We start from the raw sequence: 19504 nt of genomic DNA, 5'->3' as shown, positions 1-19504 counted from the left end.
CTAGCAACTAACTAGCACACAGTGGGATGAGCGCTTTACTAGTGATGCACCCACAGGCTTTGGGAATACACAGGACAAAATACGTGTATTGAAATAGTGTTAAATACACACACACACACACACACACGCACACAAACACACAAGCTTCCGAGGGCCAGTCTAGGCTCAGAACACATTTAATCCCGTCTTCTACACTTGTGGCTTCTAATCCTAGTTGCATACTAAAATCACTTGAGGAGCCTGAAAAATTGCTGGTGTCCAGGCCCCCAGCCCATACAATTAGATAAGAGTGGGGTGAGGGCAACAGGTATTGGTATTTTTAAAAGCTTCCTTAATGACTGTAGGTGCAGCCAGGGTTGAGGACTCCTGGCCTCCGCCTTCTCCATCTCCACCTTTAATCCCAAGCTTAGTGACAGGTCCAGCAGATAACTCAACTTGGAGGCCTGCAAAGCCACAGAAATCCCATTTTGGTCACTCACCAGACTATTCTCTGAGCCATTAAGATAACTCTGCCACTGCCAAAACATTTTTGGCCAGCAAAACTTAAAGAGGGGCTTTCTTAACCCTCGGTTAGTCAGAGAAGGCAATTAGCTAGTCCAGCCTCAGCCCCAAGCACTCTACTGGAGGCTTAACTGGCCTGAGATCTCATCCTTTGGGGGGAAGCTTCTCTACTCCTAAAATTGATATTTAATTTGTCCCTTTCTCAACTGCGCTACTCTTTGCCTCATGCGGATGTTTCCTTACAGCTATGAGTGTGCTCTGCTCCCACTGCAGCTGGGCCCCCCGCCAGTCTCTCCCCCGACCCCATCCTCTCCCTTGCCCCCCTTATATACACACGCCCACTTTGGTTTGCTTGTTTAATTCCTTCTTCATCAGCCTCTGCCTGCCTCTAGGCCACCTTGCTACTCTTCTACTTGATCCCTCCCCGTTCAGCTGAACCTCCTGGCCATGGGGTTGCTGCCTTAACTCTAGCGTCTCCCTGTGCTCCCTGCTCCTCTCCCGCCAGCCACACAGGCAGCAAGGCCCCTGTGGGCACAGCCTCCCGAACACATGATGCTTTCTCAGTTGCCAGATCTTCTCTCGAGTTGGCTTCCTTCATCCGCTGACTCTCTTCTACTGAAACTGCTCTCCCAGGCTGCCAACCATCTCCTTTCTTTCTTTACAAAAATATTTCTTCTTAATTACTCAAGAAATTTGTACTCACACCAAATTCAAGCAATACAGAAATGTGTTAAGTATAAAGTGAGGGTGTCCCCCCCCTCTCCCTAATCACTCAGGAGTAAACACTACTGGGTACACATTCTTCTAGGCTTTTACAACGTGCTCAGAAACACGCACATATACAAGGGCCTGTGGTTTGTTTTCTTAGGAAATGGGTTCCTATCATACATACTGTTCTGCAGTTTGTCTTTTTTTTAAAATTTTAACAATATACTGTGAATATCTTTCAAAGGGAATACAGAGATCAGCCTCCCTTTTATAAGCTGCACAATACTCCACTGGCTGGATTTACCATTCTGCCACTGGCGAGCTGTTTCCCAATCTTCTCTGATGCCATAACGTCCGTGCACACAACTCTTCACACACAAACATTTCTAAGGTAACTATTTACAAATGGGTGGACGGCTGCCCACAGGACCAGCCTGTACTCACCAATTCCAAGTGCCTTTTCTCAAGTCCTCCTTGGTCTCAACCTCTTTGCCTCACATGACAATAGAGGACCTGCTTCATGAAACTCCTTACTCTCTTGGGTGTCTTTCCACTTTTGCTTCACTGAGTCTTTTCTTCTGCCCACAAAAGTAGGCATTTCACAGAATCCTTTTCTTCTTTCTCTCCCCTGGCTTGCATGGTGTTTGCATCTTCTGCCCCTCCATCTTCTCTAAGTCACGTTGCCAGCCCAACCACATCTCAATTGCCTGCTGTTCACTCCAGCCTCGACGTCTCAAACATCTGAGACTCAACAAATCCCCGAATGAACACCTGACCTTTTCCTCTAAGCCTCCGTTTCCTCATCCGAAAAACAAAGGGAATGGACTAGACCCGATTAAATTTTCTTTAAAAATTAGGAGTCTAGTATGTACTAGATGCTGTGCAGGATAGAAAAAAAAAATCAATAAAACACAGATCTTGCATTCAGGGAACACACACACTAAGGAGTGGGGGAGAGACATAAACAATTATGTAATATAAGGCAGAATAAAATGCTAAAATAGACAAGAATGGCTAAATCTGGCATGAAGGCTTGAAGAAAGCTTCACAAGAGGGAATGTTTAGGCTGAGCCTTGAATGATGACTGGCATCTCAACAGGAAGAGAAAAGAAAGTATTTCTGGCTGAGGGTATAACATGAACAAAGTATAAACTCAGAGTCAAAGAAGCATGGAAGTTCATGGTACATGTGGCTGGATCAGAGCACATATGAAAGAATGTATCAATACTAGAGGACAGGGACTTCCCTGGTGGCGCAGTGGTTAAGAATCCGCCTGCCAATGCAGGGGACACGGGTTCGAGCCCTGATCCGGGAAGATCCCACATGCTGCGGAGCAACTAAGCCTGTGCGCCACAACTACTGAGCCTGTGCTCTAGAGCCCGCGAGCCACAACTACTGAGCCTGCATGCCACAACTACTGAAGCCCTCATGCCTAGAGCCCGTGCTCCGCAACAAGAGAAGCCACCTCACTGAGTAGCCCGTGCACCACAACGAAGAGTAGCCCCCGCTCGCCGCAACGAGAGAAAGCCTGTGCGCAGCAATGAAGACCCAATGCAGCCAAAAATAAAATATAAATAACTAAATAAATTTATTAAAAAAACAATACTAGAGGACAAAGCTGGGGAAAAGGTTGAAACGAAGATCACAGAAGATCCTGAATCCTATCATAAGGAGTTGGGCTTTCCCTAAAGGGTTTATCTGCCACTCTCTGACTGAGTGATAGTTGCTGCCTAAAATACTATGCTAAAGGCAATTCTGAACTTACATGGAGACACATGTTGGGAAAGCATGCTCATGTTTTGATTAGCACGGTTGGCCTGGGGCACCGTAAGGTGTATTTATCTAGCTATATCTGCTATCCTTGCCGAAGGCAATAGGGAGCTATTGAAGGCTTTTGAGCAAGGGAATGGCAGGACCCAACATGAATTTTCCTTGTATCATTTCTGGCAGCAGTGTAAGGGATGGACAGAGCAGAAAGACCCCTAGAGAAGGGAAGATCAGTCAGGAAGCTGCTGTTAATAAGCCAGATGGGGGTGATGATGATGATGATGATAAACAACCAGACGAATTAGGGCAGAGAAATCAAAGAAGAAAAGGAAGAGACAGATGGGAGAAATAATGGAAGACGGAATCAAAATGACTCAGAGACTATGATGATGGAAGAGAGGAATCGAAATGTGTCAAGGTTTCAAGGGATTTAACCTGGGTCACTGATGGACCGCAGTGCCATTAACTAAGATAGGGGCCATGAGGGAAAAGTATCATAATCCTTGCTTTTCACTCCAAATCCTCCAACCACTTTACTTGGCTTTTAAGCACTCTTAAGTACACTAGGAGGGAAAAAGCAGGACATACATTGCTTTATGGCCCCAGCATTTATATAACCCTACACATTAACCTACTATTCTTCGTTTTGCCAGATCATCAAAGAAATATCCACCAATATCTGATCCTAAAAACAATGGGCTAATAATCCTTTGAATGTTCATGCCCTCAAAAGATGATTTTTCCTATTTAGATAGTGTTTTCTAGTTACAAGACACGTTCAACATATCTTATTTTACTTGACTGTGAGGTATGAAGGGCAAAGATCATCCCTATCTTACAGATACAACAGCCATAACTCTTATTTATCATATTTACTCTACACTTGCTATGCACCAGACACTGATCTAAATACTTCACATGTAGCCACGTATTGAATTCTTACAAGAAAACCACAAAGTAGATACTATTATCCCCATTTTACAGAGAAGGAAAACAGGCCCAGAGATGTCAAGTAACTTACCCAAAGCGACACAGCTAGAAAGCAGCAGAGCCAAGATTTGAACCTGGCCAGTCTGACTCCAGAGGCTGAACTCTTAACTACCACACTTTGTATCATATAAGAAGATCAGGCACAGAGAGGCTACCTGACTAGCCAAAACTACTAGGTTCTGTCAACCAGAAACCTACATCCAAGGCCCAGGTCTGTCTAATACTTAATCCTGTGCTCTTTCTATTACTCTACATTGTTTACCGAGATGAACTGACCTCTCCCACGGGGTTGGCAGATTACTTTGACCTTTTTCCTCTTTGACCTTTGTCACTCACTTCTGCCAAAGTTTCTGATTTTGCTCCCCTGCCGTGGAGCCTCATACAACTGTTCACTAGGATACGATGCAGGTCTCTATTTAGAGGAAAGAAATGATGACCTCAGTTATAGTCCCAAGTGAATGGGTCCCATTTCCAAACAACCAGTTATCTCGCAGCAGATCACACTGGCTTGACATACAGGCTCACTGAGCGTACACGACTCCCTGGACCACCTGCCCAGGACAAGCAGCAAGCAATGGTGGCACTACAGCCTGGCTCCTCTGCGGAAGAGAGGGAGCAAGGGCAGAAAAACACATTGAAAAAGCAGTTGCTATAGCAGTCAGGCAGAGAGGTGGCCCGCAGCCGTGAGATCCTCGCTTTCAAGTCTGTAAGACAATCATGCTCAAAAAAACACATGATTTCTGTTTCTCTACTAGTGGGCAAGAACAAAAGTCCATCTCCCTTTATGCTGGAATGGTTAGGGGTGGAAGGAGGCCATGTATGGTACTAGAGAGAGACAGTGAACCGGGAGTCAGGAGATCTACCTCTGCTTCTGTTGAGCTGTGTGACTTTGGGCAAGTCACTTCACCTCTCTGGGTCTCAGTTTGCTCATCTGGAAAAATGAGGGAGGAGATGATCTCTGAGATTTTTTTTCAGCTCTGACCTGGCATCACTCTGCCATTTCAACCCAGGAAAGTATTGCTCGAATATTTTCTCCAGTATCTATAAGTCGACCAAAGGAGGAATCAGCTAGAACCGAGAGAAAGAAGAATTAGATAAAACAAAAATGACCTTTTTGTGGAAGGCTGCAAATTAGGTAATATATAGGCAATAGACTTAAGCACAGTGCCTGGAGCATATAATACATGCTCAAAATGTTACAAGTATTATTATCACTACTACTCCTAACTTTCAAAGTGTACAGAGATAACCAAAAATTATAACGAGCTCTTTCTCTTAAACTCCTTTTTGTCCATCTGACCCTATTGCAGGTTTATGGTGTTTAAAAGGTCTGGGTGAGGGAGGACCCTAAATAAGCAGCGGTACCAACTGTCCTTAATGTCGATGGACAGTTCTGACCGGAAAGTGAGAACCCAACCCCAAGGGAAACTAAAGAGAAAATGCAAGTGGGAGGAGCCCGGCTTAATCCTCAGTTTGCTGCAAACTGGCCGTGGAAAGGGGGATTAAAAAAACAACAACAGGTGCGGACCACAATGTACTTTGCAAATTGTTTTTCAGTTCAGACCCAAAGCGGGGAGTAAGAAACTTGGGAAGATGATCCCAGCCTGGTTTCCACGTGTGTCCATCTGAGCAAACACAGCCCTGACTGTGAGGTATGGCCAAACACCGCTCAGCCAGGCAGGAGACCCTTGTGACCCGGCGGGCTTTGCATTCTTCCCCAGGAAGCGAAAGCAGCCTCGGCCTAAGGGTCACCCCTCCCCTGACTTCCCAGGGCCAAGACGGCACCCCTCCCCGCCGACAGCCCCGCCCGGGGGGGAGGACAGCCACAGGCCTGGGGGGGTCAATCTGTTTCTCTTTGCTCACTGGCCAGAAACCCCACCAGCAAACAGGAAAACATGACCTTGGCTTGGTGCTAGCTTGCAGGGCTATGCTGAGGACAGCTGAACTGCAAAGTCCAGTGCGGGGCCGCGAGGGGAATGGAAATCCAAAGGTAAAACCGGGCGCCCTTTCCTCAGGGGACCCTGAGAGTCCTCCTGCGACTGGGGGCCCGGGAAATGGGGAGAAAGGCCCACGTGAAGCAGCAGCCGGCAGCAGGGGCAGCCCAAGGGGCCAAGTGTAAAAGTGCTGAAGATAATAAGGCACTTATGCACGTGAACATTCCTGCAGGGCGCAGGGAATAAAGCGCGGCAACAGGCGCACACGCTCAAGTGCCTGGGACGTAAAAAAGGAAAGTCTTGACAAATGCAAAGCGACAAGGAACAAGTGGTGATACGAAGGAGACCCTTTGGTACAGTCTCCCCTAATTTCTCAGGGTTGCTCTTTGTTTTAGGAAGGCCCTCCAAGCCAGCTCCAACCAGGGAACCAGGATTATTACATTATTAAAACATGACCTTAACCTAAGGAACTGCCTATTTACACACAATGCTTGGGAACATGCCTGGGGGTCTTCCAATGGCCTTGCTGGGTGGGGTAGGGCACTCCAACCCCAAGGCTGTGAAATCACATGACCCAGGCCTTGGCCCTGGAAGGCTACACTTCATTAAAGGGGGCCTCCCTTTAGTGACTCGTGGCTGAGGTCCCAGTTCTGAAAGAGTAGCTGGCCTTCAAAACTGAGACAGGTTTCCCATATCCGGGAGATACTGAATTGTCTTTTTTTTTTTTTTTTTTTTTTTGGTCCATTTGCTGACATGTCAGGCAAAGCACTGGTCTACTTTTAACCTGCCTTTCTCCTAGGAGCTCTGGGAGCAGTCCTTTGTCCTCCAATAATTTCTTAACCCTGGGAACAGGCGGCACTTGAGCAAGTTGCACTCCCCTCGGTCAAAAGAAATTAATGAAAAAGGAAAAAGTAAATCCACGCACCTGTCTCTGCCCACCCCCAAACCACTCCTTTCCTACTTCTGTCATGTACTCGTTGGTTTCCTAGGCTACCAATCTCAAGATAGCTGGCACCAGAGAGCCAGCCCATTGATGAAGAGCAGCAGTAATTAAGCCCAGAGGTCCCTGGAAAGCCAAGCTTCCTACCAATGACAGCCATCCTCCAAATGCTTCAGAAAGGGCTGGGTGATTTACAGTAACTTCCAAATTCCCCACAAAACTGTCCTTAGGCCTCCAACAGTCGAGCCACCCTGCCCTGCAGAGATTATGTGGGTGCCTACCACATGAAACAAAGATGCCAGGGAAGCTTCTCTTGGGTGAGATTTTTTTTGGGGGGAGGGGTGAGATTCTTAAAGCTGCCTTCCTGTATCTAATCTCTATCATCTTTTGCCAGCATCAGGTGTCCAAGCTCACAGCAGCAGCAGCCATAATAAGGATAACGAAGCTCATGAGCATCATCACACATCACATCACAGCAAAAAATTTATTGACTGTCTACTATCTTAAGCGCTTTATTAGTATTGTCTCATTTTTACTCATTTAATTCTTACAACAGCTCTGCAGGGTAGGTATAATTATTATTCCATTTTACAAATGTGGAAACTAGGGGTTGGAGAGGTTAAGTAACTTGCCCAGGGCTACACAGTTAGTGGTAGGATTTGAACCCAGGCCTTTACCACCCTAGAGTCGGCTTTTACCCAGTGTGCCTTGAAATATATTGTACTGCTACTACTACAATAGTCCCTTGCTATCCGCAGGGGATTGGTTCCAGGACCCACCACGGATACCGAAATCTGTGGATGCTCAAGTCCCTTGTATAAAATGGTGTAGTATTTGCATGTAACCTCGCACATGCTCCTACACACTTTAAATCATCTCTAGATGACTTATAATACCTAATACAATGTAAATGCTATGTAAATAGTTGGAAATACAATGTAAAAGAAACGTAAACAGTCGCCAGTGCACAGCAAATTCAAGTTTTGAGTTTTCAAACTTTCTGGAATTTTTTTTTCCTGAATATTTTCAATCTGTAGTTGGTTGAATCTGCAGAAGTAGAACCCATGGTTACAGATGGCCAACTGTACTATGAAAAACTGCTCACATTTATTGAGTGCTGACAATGAGCCAGAACTTCTGCTAAATGCTTGATTTAAATTATTTCATTTAATCCTCGCAACAGCCCTATTAGGTAGGTCCTATTATTACTCCCATTTTACAGATGAGTGAAACTGAAGTTGATAACAGTTAAGTAACATGCCTAAGGTCACATGATGATGGAGCTCAAATACATACCCAGGAAATATGGTCCAAAAGCTCAATCCACTAAGCTGAGTTTGCATTAGGAAAAGGAGGCATTTCTAGTGCCCTACTTCACTTAGCCAGGATCCTTGCTGTGTCCCAGTCCAAACCTACTGGGTCCCAGTGAGAGCTTCACAAGTAAATGCCAATGAGGAAACCTGTCTAGCCCTTCCATGTACATGCCAGCAGCTTGGACCTGACGAGTCTAGGAAAAGAGAAGCAAGACCCTTTCTAGACCCTTTCTCTCCTAGCCAATTTCCCCTAACTTGATTTCTGAAGAAAGCACCTCATGTCCAGCAGCCTCTGCTAATACTCTGCCCAGAACATCTAATAAGTGTTTACCCAGGGGCTCCCAGAGCCGTAGTTAAGGGCCTTAATGTGCAACCTGGCTCTGTGCCTTATTTAATCAGCACCTGAATGAAATGTCTCTTTGCTAGCAACAGGCTGAGCACAGAGTCTTTCTGCAAACACAGCTGGTCGACTGGCAAAGGCGATTCTATTCACAGGCAAAATACACCCTGAGTTTACACCACCACTGATGTGCGATGGAGACAGGGAGACTGGAGGCACCCGGATGGAATTAGAATGGGCTCATGCCTCCTTTCTCCTCCAGATAATCCCCGCTTCTCGCTCTTCTACCCACCTAAACACCTGCCCACAGGACACGGCTCGAACTGTTCCCGCCCAACAGGCCAGTCCTCTCTAACCTCCCGTCTATTCCCTTTCCGCAGAGCCACAGGCCCAGGACCGGACTCATCCTACCCTTCCTCCTCTGGCATTTGCTCCAACAGCTACTGTTAAGGAAGCACAGCCAACGGAGAGATCCCCCCAACCCTCCCCTTCAGGATCTCGGGCTCACAACAGGTCTGCGTCCCTTGACACACCATACGCTGACGGACATGCAAGCCATATGCCCTATTTAGCTGGCAGCTCTTTCCCAGGGAAAGAGCTCAGTAAACAGAGAGGACCATACCCAGAAGAGGAGGAATCCTCCCCAGGCCTTCAGCTTTAAATCTGCTGCATCCAAGCACCCTGGAGGGAGACTTACCCTGGGGGTCCAGCAAGTAGGGTAGCAAGACACTGATAACCCCAGTTCTCGGGGGGATGGTGGGGTGTGGAGCAGGAGGGAGGCCAAAAACTGGGTAAGGAACACGGGAAAGGCCACCTGCTCAAAAACACTGGGACACACCCCACCATTTAGAGTAAGGGTAACGAGGCCCTTTTAAAAATTCCTGCCCTCCCCCAGCCCAGTTGAGTCTATGAGCCATTCGCACTTCAGTGTGAACCTCCTGAATGGAACTGATTTCTTCCTGATTTCCTGGGCGATATGACCTCCTCTGATGAAACGGGTATTTTGAAATGTATCAATACAAGGGGTTGATTCGGAGCTTTGAGCACTCTGGAAAGAGGCAAACCTGGATGGAGTGAGTCGGGGGGAAAGACTTGGAAACAGGGAAGAGAACAGAAAAGAGAAAGGTAGGATAGCATCACATTTCATCAGTTCTGCTGTGGAATCCGTGGGGACAGCGAGCACCCCATGAGCCGCTAAAAATCATCTTCTGGTCACAGGTGGGATGCCTGCTATCTCATTTCCTGTATTTAATGTCAGCTCACTCTCATCAGTGTTCTGTGTGTCTGTCCTTGACCGTGTGAGCCCTCCTTGGGACAGCACAGAGAACACAATTCTCTATCTCACAAGCCCCCTATCAAGGATTCGTAGGCAACTGCAGCTGTCTTATCAACGGGCCAGAAATGACAGAGCATTCCTTGGTTTGCCAAGGGAGAAATATGAAAAAATATCTTCCCCTGATAATAACAATCGAATGACTCCAGGTAAGAGTTGAGAAGCTTTCCTGTGAAACAGGAAGCAACTCTGGGCCTTTATATGTATTGTTTCCTATGCCTGGAATCCCCTTCCTTCCTGCAACACCCCTTCCTTCCTACTCATTCATTCACACATGTTTACTGAGCACCTACTATGTGGCAGGCCCTGTCCGAGGCGCTAGAATAGAAAACAAGGGCCCCTGCTCTCAAGGAGCTAACATGCCTCCTTTGTGAGTCAAATGTCACCTCTTCTAGGAAGCTTTCCTTAATTGCACTAGAAAAAAAAAAAGACCCTCTGTCCTCTATGCTTTGTTCAAATCTGTTACCGTACATGTCATGTTGTAAATTAGTTGATCTTTTTTCTTGCCTGTGTCATCTCAACTGTGAGCAACATGAAGGCAAAGAATGTTTCTTATTTATCTTTGAATCTCCAGTGCCTGGCACAATGTTTGACACACAACAGGCACTGGATAAATGTTTGCTGAATGGATACATGAATGAATACACTCCCATGAGCATTTAAAACAAAAGCCCTGCACATAGAAAATTAGTATGCAATAACTCTGTGTCAGTATTTCCTCTCGTTAGTTCCCAAAAATCTCAGACACTGGAAGGATGGGAAGGGAGTGTAGAAGGGCTGGAAGGTGTCAAAGGAGGCCTGGCCGAAATCCTCCACCGACGTAACCCCTAGGGACCCAACAAGCCACTGGAACTCTAAAGCTACCTTAAAATCCACCTCACAGTAACTTGGAGCCCTCAACCTCTCATTTCAGCCACATTATTTAACACCCACACAAATACTGAGGTACTACCAGAAGACTAAACGCCCGCCCAAAGGCCACCAGATTCACACCAGTCAGGAGGAGCATTTGAACCGACATCCCACCTCATACTTTAGCCGCTAGATAATGTCTCTCCAAGTGGGGTCCAATGCTCACCAGCATCAGAATCACTCGGGAGCTTCTAATAAATGCACATTCCCATCCTCACCCTATAGGACCTAGACCTACTCAGACTCCCTGAGTAGAGAGCCAGGCATCTGCATTAGAACAAGCTTCCAAGGGAATTTTTCACAAAGAAAGTTCGAGAAGCACTGCACTCCACACCCATAGTCTCCTCAGGTCCACTCATCCAGTGACTGGCAGAAGATGCTCTCAATTTAACAAAAGATATGAAAGACCATGGATCTCCATGGGGGGTGGGGAATCCTTTCACAGTGTATACGTACATCAAATCATCATGTTGTGCACTTGAAATATCTTACAATTTTCTTTGTCAATTATACCTCACAAAGCTGAAAAAAAAGATAAAGTAAAAAAAAAGATATGAAAGACCAGAAGTTGAGAAGCCTGGCTCTTCTTGCAGAGGGTGTTTCAGTGACGTATGATGACAGTGAGCTACCTACTGAGAAATACAAAAGGGGAGAGAAAGAGATGGAAAGTGAGTCACCAGACTAATAACGTTTTTTTTAATGTGTCTGATATTAAGGAAGGAAAAGAAGAAAGTAGACACTTCCAGATGTCAAACCAAGGGATTTCAGACCAAGATCCAACAGCGTAATTTCCTCACAGCAATGAAAGGGAGCAGATACTTGGGGCAGAGAATGGGCTGCAGTTCCTAATAACCAGCTCTTTGTGATGGAACCAAAAGATGTGTGAGCTGGAGGCAAAACCACCTCTCTCCTCTGGCTATTTCAAAAAACAGACAGGAGATTCTCTTAATGGGTACAGGAGACATAGGAACAGTGCCCAGGAGACCTCAAGGGAACACAGACAGAACCATCAGAGGGAAAATGAAAAAGGGGAAGAAAACAGTCAGTCAGCCAGCCAGCATTATCCAGGCACACATTAAAAAATTAATGTGCATGTATTGTATTAAGCTCTGCAGGGAGTTACAGAGGGAAGAAAAAAAAAAAAAAGACACTACTCCTTTCCTTAAAGAAAAGTGTTTACGCTAATGGTGGAGAATGAACAAACATGCAAAAACAAGCAACCCAGTCGAACACTCACTGAATTACCTACGTGTATACAAAGGCATATGTTAAAGAGCCAAATAGTCTGAGGAATATTCAGAGGGTCAGGAAAGGAGGACAAAAGCTGTTACTGGAATGAGTGGAATACGTGTGGAGTCAAGGTCAACTGGAAAGTTTCACAGAGGAGACTCTTCAGGAGGATCTGCAGAGGGGAGGAACTCACGACAGACCCCACGAAGACAGCGATGAAGGAGACACATCTATGGCAAAGGGACAAAAATCCAGGGATCCTGTGGATCACCCCGAGTAGGAGCCAGCCACATACTGTTACTTAATAGCAAGCTCCACGCTGGGTTGTAATAACAAGTGCATGGTGAGAAAAGGCTGAGAAGGAAAGCTTTCCTCTCTGCTGGGTGTAGGCTGGACCTCTGGTCACAGCACCCAGTTTTATAGGTTGTGCATGAGAAGGGTATGCAGGCACGGGCAAGGATCCAGAGAAAAGCAACAGAAATGATTAGAGGAATGGATTCTAATAGCTATCAAGAAAGGTGAAAAGGTGTTGAGGTTTGTCAGTTTCTGAGCCGGAGGTAAAAATCTATTGGTCATTGTCCAGCTCTGACCAGCTGTACCTGGAATCTCTGTTTAAGTGACCACAGAGTTATTCAGAGGATTAAAATGCTTTGTTTCCATGTGGCCCATTTCACGAAGAAGATGGAGATAGGAAAAGGTTAAACAATTTGCTCAGGTTCCCTAGCAAGCCACGAGCAAAACTAGCATCGTAATTTTAAATCCCAGGGCTGTCTGTGGGTTGTTTAATCCACCAATCCACACCACTTCCCTTTATGATGGACAGCACCCCCCACCAAAGACTGTAATTATGAAAGATGGAAAAATTCTCTGCAATTTCCTTGGGGGAAAAATAAAACAAACTAAAAAGGAATGTCATGCCTCACCGCTGAGGCCCATATAAACATTATCCCCTTGTGTCCCCCTGGACTGATGACACAGGACACGGTCCATCTGATAACCCGTCAGCAGATGGCTGGATCCCTCATTGTACCCATTCCCCACCGACGTCAATTGCAAGCAGGAGCAGTTATCAGCGCTCCAGACAACAGATGGGGATGAGGAGGTGTGGTTGGTCTGAAGTCAAGGAGGCGGGGGACAAAAAGCCTAGCTCTCAAATCTATCAGGTTTTCTCTAAAACAAATCCATCACAGAGCAAATGGAATACACCCATGTATATTCCGTGAGTTCCAAAAGGTGTCACAAAAAGCTCAGGGCCATTTTGAATATGTGCCATTCTACGCTTTCAGCAAAGAGGGAAGAAGTAGGAAAATAAACAGTGAGCCAAAAGCAGGTTAGCCATATTTGGTGGAAGTCAGCCTTCTAATATATCGTAAAGACAGAAAAATAAAATAGCAATGGCAACTCTAAAAAAAGGATGGGGCTCACTAGGTATTACAGGCTAAAAACCAGAGGCTTGGCGCTCCGGGGTCAATACCATCAATTATTATTTGGCAAATGTCCAGCTGAGATCCAGCCTGCCTTACGCACAGAGACACGGAGGGTTAAACACCATATGCTGTGTGCCCCACTCAGTTCAGCGCCCAATCAGGAGATATTGACACAGACACATACAGAACCAACCGGAAGTGGACAATTAGACAAGACATCCAAAATTTGATCTTTTCGTTAAGTTCCTAAGACAGAGACAATATAACTGGATGCAAAGGAGATAAAAGGCCACCAGTCTTTATGGACACAATCAGTCAAATTGTCTGGCATTTTAACTCTTCTGCTAAGAACTTGTAGATTTTCGGACTTAAATAGCTATGAGAATCTCTTCCTGCTAAAGCCCCAATTCCCACTGTGGCAGCTCGGTTCTAAAGCCACCTCTGCTACTAACTTGCTGGGTGATTTTTTTGGTAAACAGCATAATCAGTCAGTAAATTCATTCCCTGTAACCCATACCTGCCAAAATAATATGCACAAGGGGACTAGACACACTTGAAGAAATACTTACTGGTGTAATGGGTAAACACCACTGATAGTCAGCAAGGGGTTTAATAACAGTGCGTTAATCCTGGCGCTTGCTGATCCCGAGAACACTCAAGCATCACCGGCTTGAGTTCAGATGTGAGAAGGTGCTGCTGTAATCATACAAACCTCCGCCAGACCCCAGTTCCAGGGCCCTTGAGATATCAGATGAGGCCAAAAAGAAACCAGACAGCAGGAATATTAATCAAGAACAGAACTCAGATACAAGAACTGCCCTTCCTTATGCTTCTCAAGCTGGCGGTCACCCAAAGGCAGCATGGCTATGATGAGGGTCTGTGTAACGAGGCCTTGGAAATAAATATTTTACAGACTGAAAAATGGGAGATAAGGAGACTAACCACTTTCCCTCCAACTCTTCCATTTCCTGGCCTAAAGCAATACTGTCCTTGTTACAAACTTACACTGGCTCTGAGGAACAAGGCCTTTCTATAAAGCCATAATTGAGTCGGCCTGTTGAGAGACACACATCAGAAATGTCTCTGCTAAGCTCCCGCTTTCATTTCAGCTAATGTCTCCCTTTCCTTATTGGGACCTCTGAACTCCACAGAATTCACTGCCATAATATGGCCTAACTCAGCTAATTCACTTGCCAAAGCATTTCTTTGTACTCAACATCTCCCCCGTGGAATACACACAGTCACAGGAAACATTTTAACAACCTCTCTCCAGGCTCAAGCTCATCTAGCGTAACCCTAAAGAAGAGAATGCATGTGAAAGTGTCTTATAAACAGTTAAGAGCTAGATAAATGTAAAGTATTACTAACCATACTTACTATCATTAGTCATTGCTGTAACCGAGTCAGAAAATTGTTTCCAACCATCTGTTGTTAAATTTCTTTTAAGGACTCACATCAACTTTTAAAAATCCATACGTCCCTGCTTCCCAGGAAGAGCCACAGGTAAGGTATGGAATGTTGGATTCATCACAGGCTAAGTCCCCCACTAGGCCGGAAGTTACTATTTAAATGACACAAAGCAGTGACTTAGGAGTAAAGGACAAAGCAGGACAATCCTGCTCTGGCTCAAGAATTCCTTAGTCTGACTCTGTTCTTTGTCCCCACCCTCTAGCTTCGGAGTTTAAGCTAATCACAGGACAACAGCAAAAGCACAAGTAACAGGAATCAGTCCATAGTTCCCCAAACATCTATCTCTCTGCAGCTGTCAGCCCCGAGAGCCAACATCATCTACGTGTGTCCCTAAGGGTGGCCTGGTCAGGTGTACTTTACTGGGAAGACACAGGGAGCAAAAGATGAACGAAGATGAGAAGATGAACAAGGCCACCTGAAATCGGAAAGGAGGCCAAAAGCATTTCTAGAATAGCTCTCTGTGGCGTCCCCGGCCTCTGCTTATGGAGAAAAGAATCACAGAACATAGGCTGTCAAGAGCTAGGAATGCAACTCTGCCTCGTTTTGCAGCTGGGAGAACTGAGACCCAGGAAAAGTACTTTCCCCAAAGTCACACAACTAATTAATGCCAGAACGAAGTCTCCAGCGCCTTCTAAAAGCCTCTAAAACCCTCTGCACTAAAAACCGTGGTGCTGGACTTCCCTGGTGGCACAGTGATTAAGAATTCGCCTGCCAATGCAGGGGACACGGGTTCGAGACCTGGTCCGGGAAGATCCCACATGCCGTGGAGCAACTAAGCCCGTGAGCCACAACTACTGAGCCTGTGCTCTAGAGCCCACGAGCCACAACTACTGAGCCCGTGTGCCACAACTACTGAAGCCCACGCACCTAGAGCCCATGCTCCACAACAAGAGAAGCCACCGCAGTGAGAAGCCCGCGCACCACAACGAAGAGTAGCCCCCGCTCGCCACAACTAGAGGAAAGCCCACGCGCAGCAACGAAGACCCAACACCGCCCTAAATAAATAAATAAATAAATAAATAACTTTATTTAAAAAGAAACATGGTGCTGCCAGGTTTGATGTAATCACACCAGCAGCAGCCCCCAGTCAGGCTGAATTTAGTTCTTTGTTGACCTTCTACGTATGTGGTTGTCAGAGGCCTAAAGACCCCTTTGTAGAAAAGGCACCCTCTGACCCTCACCACCTGCCATCCAAAAAAAAGCTCTCCTGTCCCAAGAGCCTCACATAGCAGCGGCTGAGATGCGTTGTTTCCTTTCATTAACAAAAAGCCCATTCATCAAAAAAAAGAAAGAAAGAGGACAGGCTCAAATTTACACAGAAGGTCTAGCTGGGAGAGCCCTGGGTTTCCTGTGAATGGCATCACTTCCCAAGACGCCCTCTTTGGAAAATGCTACCCACTCCAACCCTGCTGGACGCTTACAGCCATCCCATCAATAAGAGCTGCTTTATTCCAAAGCTGTCTTCACCTCCTTGCCACATCTGCAAGACTGGAAGGGGTTTGTGGCCATTCACATTTTACAGGCTGGGAAACTGAGGCCAGGAACCTGCCATCAAAGGAGTACCTAGAACACAGAGCTAGCAAGCATGCCGGCCACAAGTAGGCGGCGCCATGCCGGTCAGCATCGGCCGCTCCCCAGAGACTGCCCTGCCACTCCTCAACCCCAAAGAGGGTGGATTACCTTTCCAACCCGGAAAGCTAATTCATCTTTTGGCTGCAGGCGAGTGACCTCCCATCCCTGGGCTCCACCGGGCCTTTAAAATGGAGATAAGCATCTCGACCTCCTGCCCCACACAGGGTTATCACAAGGCTCCTGAGAATAACCTTCTACAAATATAAAAGCAACAAAGATGCTAATGACAGGTTTCAAAACTGTCCCTGGATAAAACACACCAGGTTTTCCACAGCCTGAAATCTAAAAAGGATTTTTTTTTCCCTTTCTCCTCTTCCTCCTCCTCCATGATTTTATAGTTTTAGAACATCTCTCTACACAGGCTGAGCACAGAAAGACAGTCTCGCTCTTGGTCCTCACCCAGATTATTTTTATGTATCTGGCAACTTTCCTTTTCAATCTCATTTGTTTTTCTTAGCGCCGCTAATGGGAGGTAAAGAAATCAGCTGTCTGGGCACCCCTGGACCGTGACCTCAGGAGAGAGAATAAGAGCGGTAAGATGGAGAGGTTTGCAGGAAATAAATACCCTCTCACCATGGACAGAGGAAAGTTCATGAGTCTGCCTGGGGTCGGCTTCAGAGTGCAGTTAGTAGGAGCTTGGTGTTGCTCCAACAAACACCTCAGAACTCAAAGGCAGACCTCACCCTAAGAGCGTAAACTCCCAAATGAAAGAGTCATTAAGAGAAACCCGTAAAAGGATTTCCCCAAAGTACGACAGTGGAGACCAGTAACCTTATGTGACCACCTCCAGGAAAGAAGGTCACCAGGCCTCTGGGAAATTAACTGTGGCAGAAGTAATGGGGGGACTGGGCCATGGTCCCCCACTGGTGATTCAGAAAGGGCACCTGGCTGGGGCTGGACTTCCTGCTTGTGAAAGACCAGGGCAGGCCTGGGAGGGGAGGGGCCGCGGCCTGAGTGCTCGTCTTTCCTAGTGCCCGTCACGCATTGTGCAGAGGTAGAAGAGAGCCAAATCTGAAATCCGCACACAAAGCGCCTCGTTGGAAAATCAGTTGTGAGGGTCCCACTTCCCGCAGGGATGAGGTGGTGCTCTACCCTGCCAAGTGTCCTGAGCACACAAATGACTGATGGCTGAGGCTGCCCGGGGTGGGGTGGGGGGAAGTCAACAGACTCACATGCATCATGGTGACCAGGTGACAGGGGTTGAGCAGGTAGATGACGGTCTTGGTGGCGAACTTAAAGCCCACCTCCACCCCGAAGGTCAGGCACAGGGCTACTAAGAGCAGATTCTTGCTCAGGCTCTCTTTGCCTTCCTCTGGCCGCTGGGTCACCTGCTCTGGCTGGCAGCCACGGCCACCCCTACCGTCCTCCTTCGTCTGCCTCAGGATGTACCGCAGGGCCACCAGGATCTCCAACAGGGCCAGGGTCAGGACCACCACACTTTCCAGCAGCCGCTGCTGCCAAGAGAGGAAGGCAGCACAGTCGGGGCCCCCATTGCCTGCAAAGCTGGGGTCCACGCCCCCATAGAGCCAGTCCAGGAGACTTTGGTAGCTATACCGGGACATGATGCAAAGTGGTTCCCCTCGACCACCGTGCAGGAAGCAAGAGCGAGATGGAACACAAGCCCAGAGGGTGGCCCGGGTGGTGGGACATGTACGGAGGGCACACCCCCGCACCCGCACCCCCCTCCGGACACCAGGGCACCTAGAGCAGGGGACGGGAAGCTACACGCGAGGCCCGGGGCAAAGTGCTGGCTCTAACTTGTCCCCACGGCTGTCTGGGGAGCCCCCCGCGCTTCTCCAGTGGCCACCAACGAGGCAGGGTGGAAACGAGCCGTTGGCCAATCTAAAAGGAAGGAGAGGAAAAAAAAAAAGGTCTCAAAGAGGCAATTGCATCGGGAATTTACGAGGCGGGGAGGGGTAACTAGCGAGGGAAGAAAAGGAGAACAGGGGCAGTGGCGAAGCAAGCAGGGGTCAGGGGAAGTCGGAGGCCGGGAGGGTCAGGGAGAGGGCCGAGGGGACCCGGCAGCGCGGCGGGAGCGAACCGGGGGCGACGGCGAGGGGACACGCGGAGGCCAGGAGGGGAGCTGGCGGGGCCGGGCAGGCGGGGAGGGCGACGGGGCTGGCGGGGACGCCGGACTCCTCGTCTCACGCACTCGCCACAGGGGGATCGCTTACTCCTGCAACCGCGTGGCCGTCTCTGCCCCCAGCGAGCAACTTCGCCGCCGACTGGCCCCTCCGAGCCAATTTAGAGCCGTCCCTGTCCAGCCTCCCGCCCCCGGGTACACCCCCGAGCCCCCAGCTCCACCCCCCGGCTCAGACGCCCGCCCTCCGGGCAGCACCTCCCCCAGCCCGCGGCCCGCCCGGGACCTGCCCCCCTCGCGCGGGAGCGGCGGGAGGAAGCCGGGAGGGAGGGAGGGAGAGAGGGAGGGAAGGCGGGCGGGAGGCCGGGCCAGCCGGGGGCTGGGCTCCGGCCGGCCCCCTCCCTCCATCCCGGCGCCGCATCTTCCCGCGCCTCCCTCCCGGCCCCAGGAACTGATAGCCGCGCCCTTCGGGGCTCCACTCACCGGCAGTCGGCCTGCGGCCCCGGCTGGGCGCCCGCTTGGATCCCCGCGCTCCCCGCGCCCCGGCACTCGGCTCCCCCGGCGGCTGCCGCGGCCGCCGCGCACGGCTCCTCCTCCCCGTCTTCCTCCCCCTGCAGCCGCCGCGCTTGCTTCCTCCTTCTTCCCCTCCCTCTCTCCTCCCCCTCCCGTCCGGCTCGGCCCCTCGGCCCCCCCCCCACCACCCTCGGGCTGCGGCCACCCCGCCTCGCCTCCTCCCCTCTCCGGCCTCCCTCGTTCCCCCTGCCGCTCCCACCCTTCACACCTCCCACCCTCCCTCTTTGCGCCTCTCCCTCCCCCTCCCTCCCCCTCCCTCCCCCGGGCTCAATCCCCGCCTCCTTCCTCTCCTCCCCGGCCTGCCTCGCGTTCGGTACTCGCCGAGCCTGCACGCGTGCACGGCCACCTTCTTGC

The 19504-nt window shown here is 48.7% G+C and overlaps 1 protein-coding gene across 14 annotated transcripts in view; it reads right to left on the bottom strand.

Annotated features, from left to right (window-relative positions):
- TMEM164 (transmembrane protein 164) overlaps positions 1-19191 on the bottom strand; it is a 161198-nt gene extending 142007 nt beyond the window's left edge. For 4 of the 14 annotated variants that reach the window (XM_036840141.1, XM_036840144.1, XM_036840152.1 and 1 more), the window contains exons 1-2: positions 18672-18737; positions 17670-18339 (exon numbers count right to left, since the gene is read on the bottom strand). In XM_036840141.1, coding sequence (XP_036696036.1) covers positions 17670-18059 — 390 coding nt within the window. In that variant the 5' untranslated portion in view covers positions 18060-18339; positions 18672-18737. Of the gene's footprint in view, positions 1-1653; positions 2088-13964; positions 14132-17669; positions 18340-18649; positions 18738-19060 lie in introns of those variants that run through there. The other 10 variants (XM_036840146.1, XM_036840149.1, XM_036840154.1 and 7 more) reach the window with 9 other exon arrangements.
- Between the last annotated feature and the right edge of the window lie 313 nt (positions 19192-19504).

Source organism: Balaenoptera musculus, chromosome X, assembly GCF_009873245.2.
Source record: "Balaenoptera musculus isolate JJ_BM4_2016_0621 chromosome X, mBalMus1.pri.v3, whole genome shotgun sequence".
Taxonomy (NCBI): domain Eukaryota; kingdom Metazoa; phylum Chordata; class Mammalia; order Artiodactyla; family Balaenopteridae; genus Balaenoptera; species Balaenoptera musculus.
The sequence above is the reverse complement of the archived record's forward strand: the minus strand, read 5'-3'. Positions and strand labels throughout refer to the sequence as shown.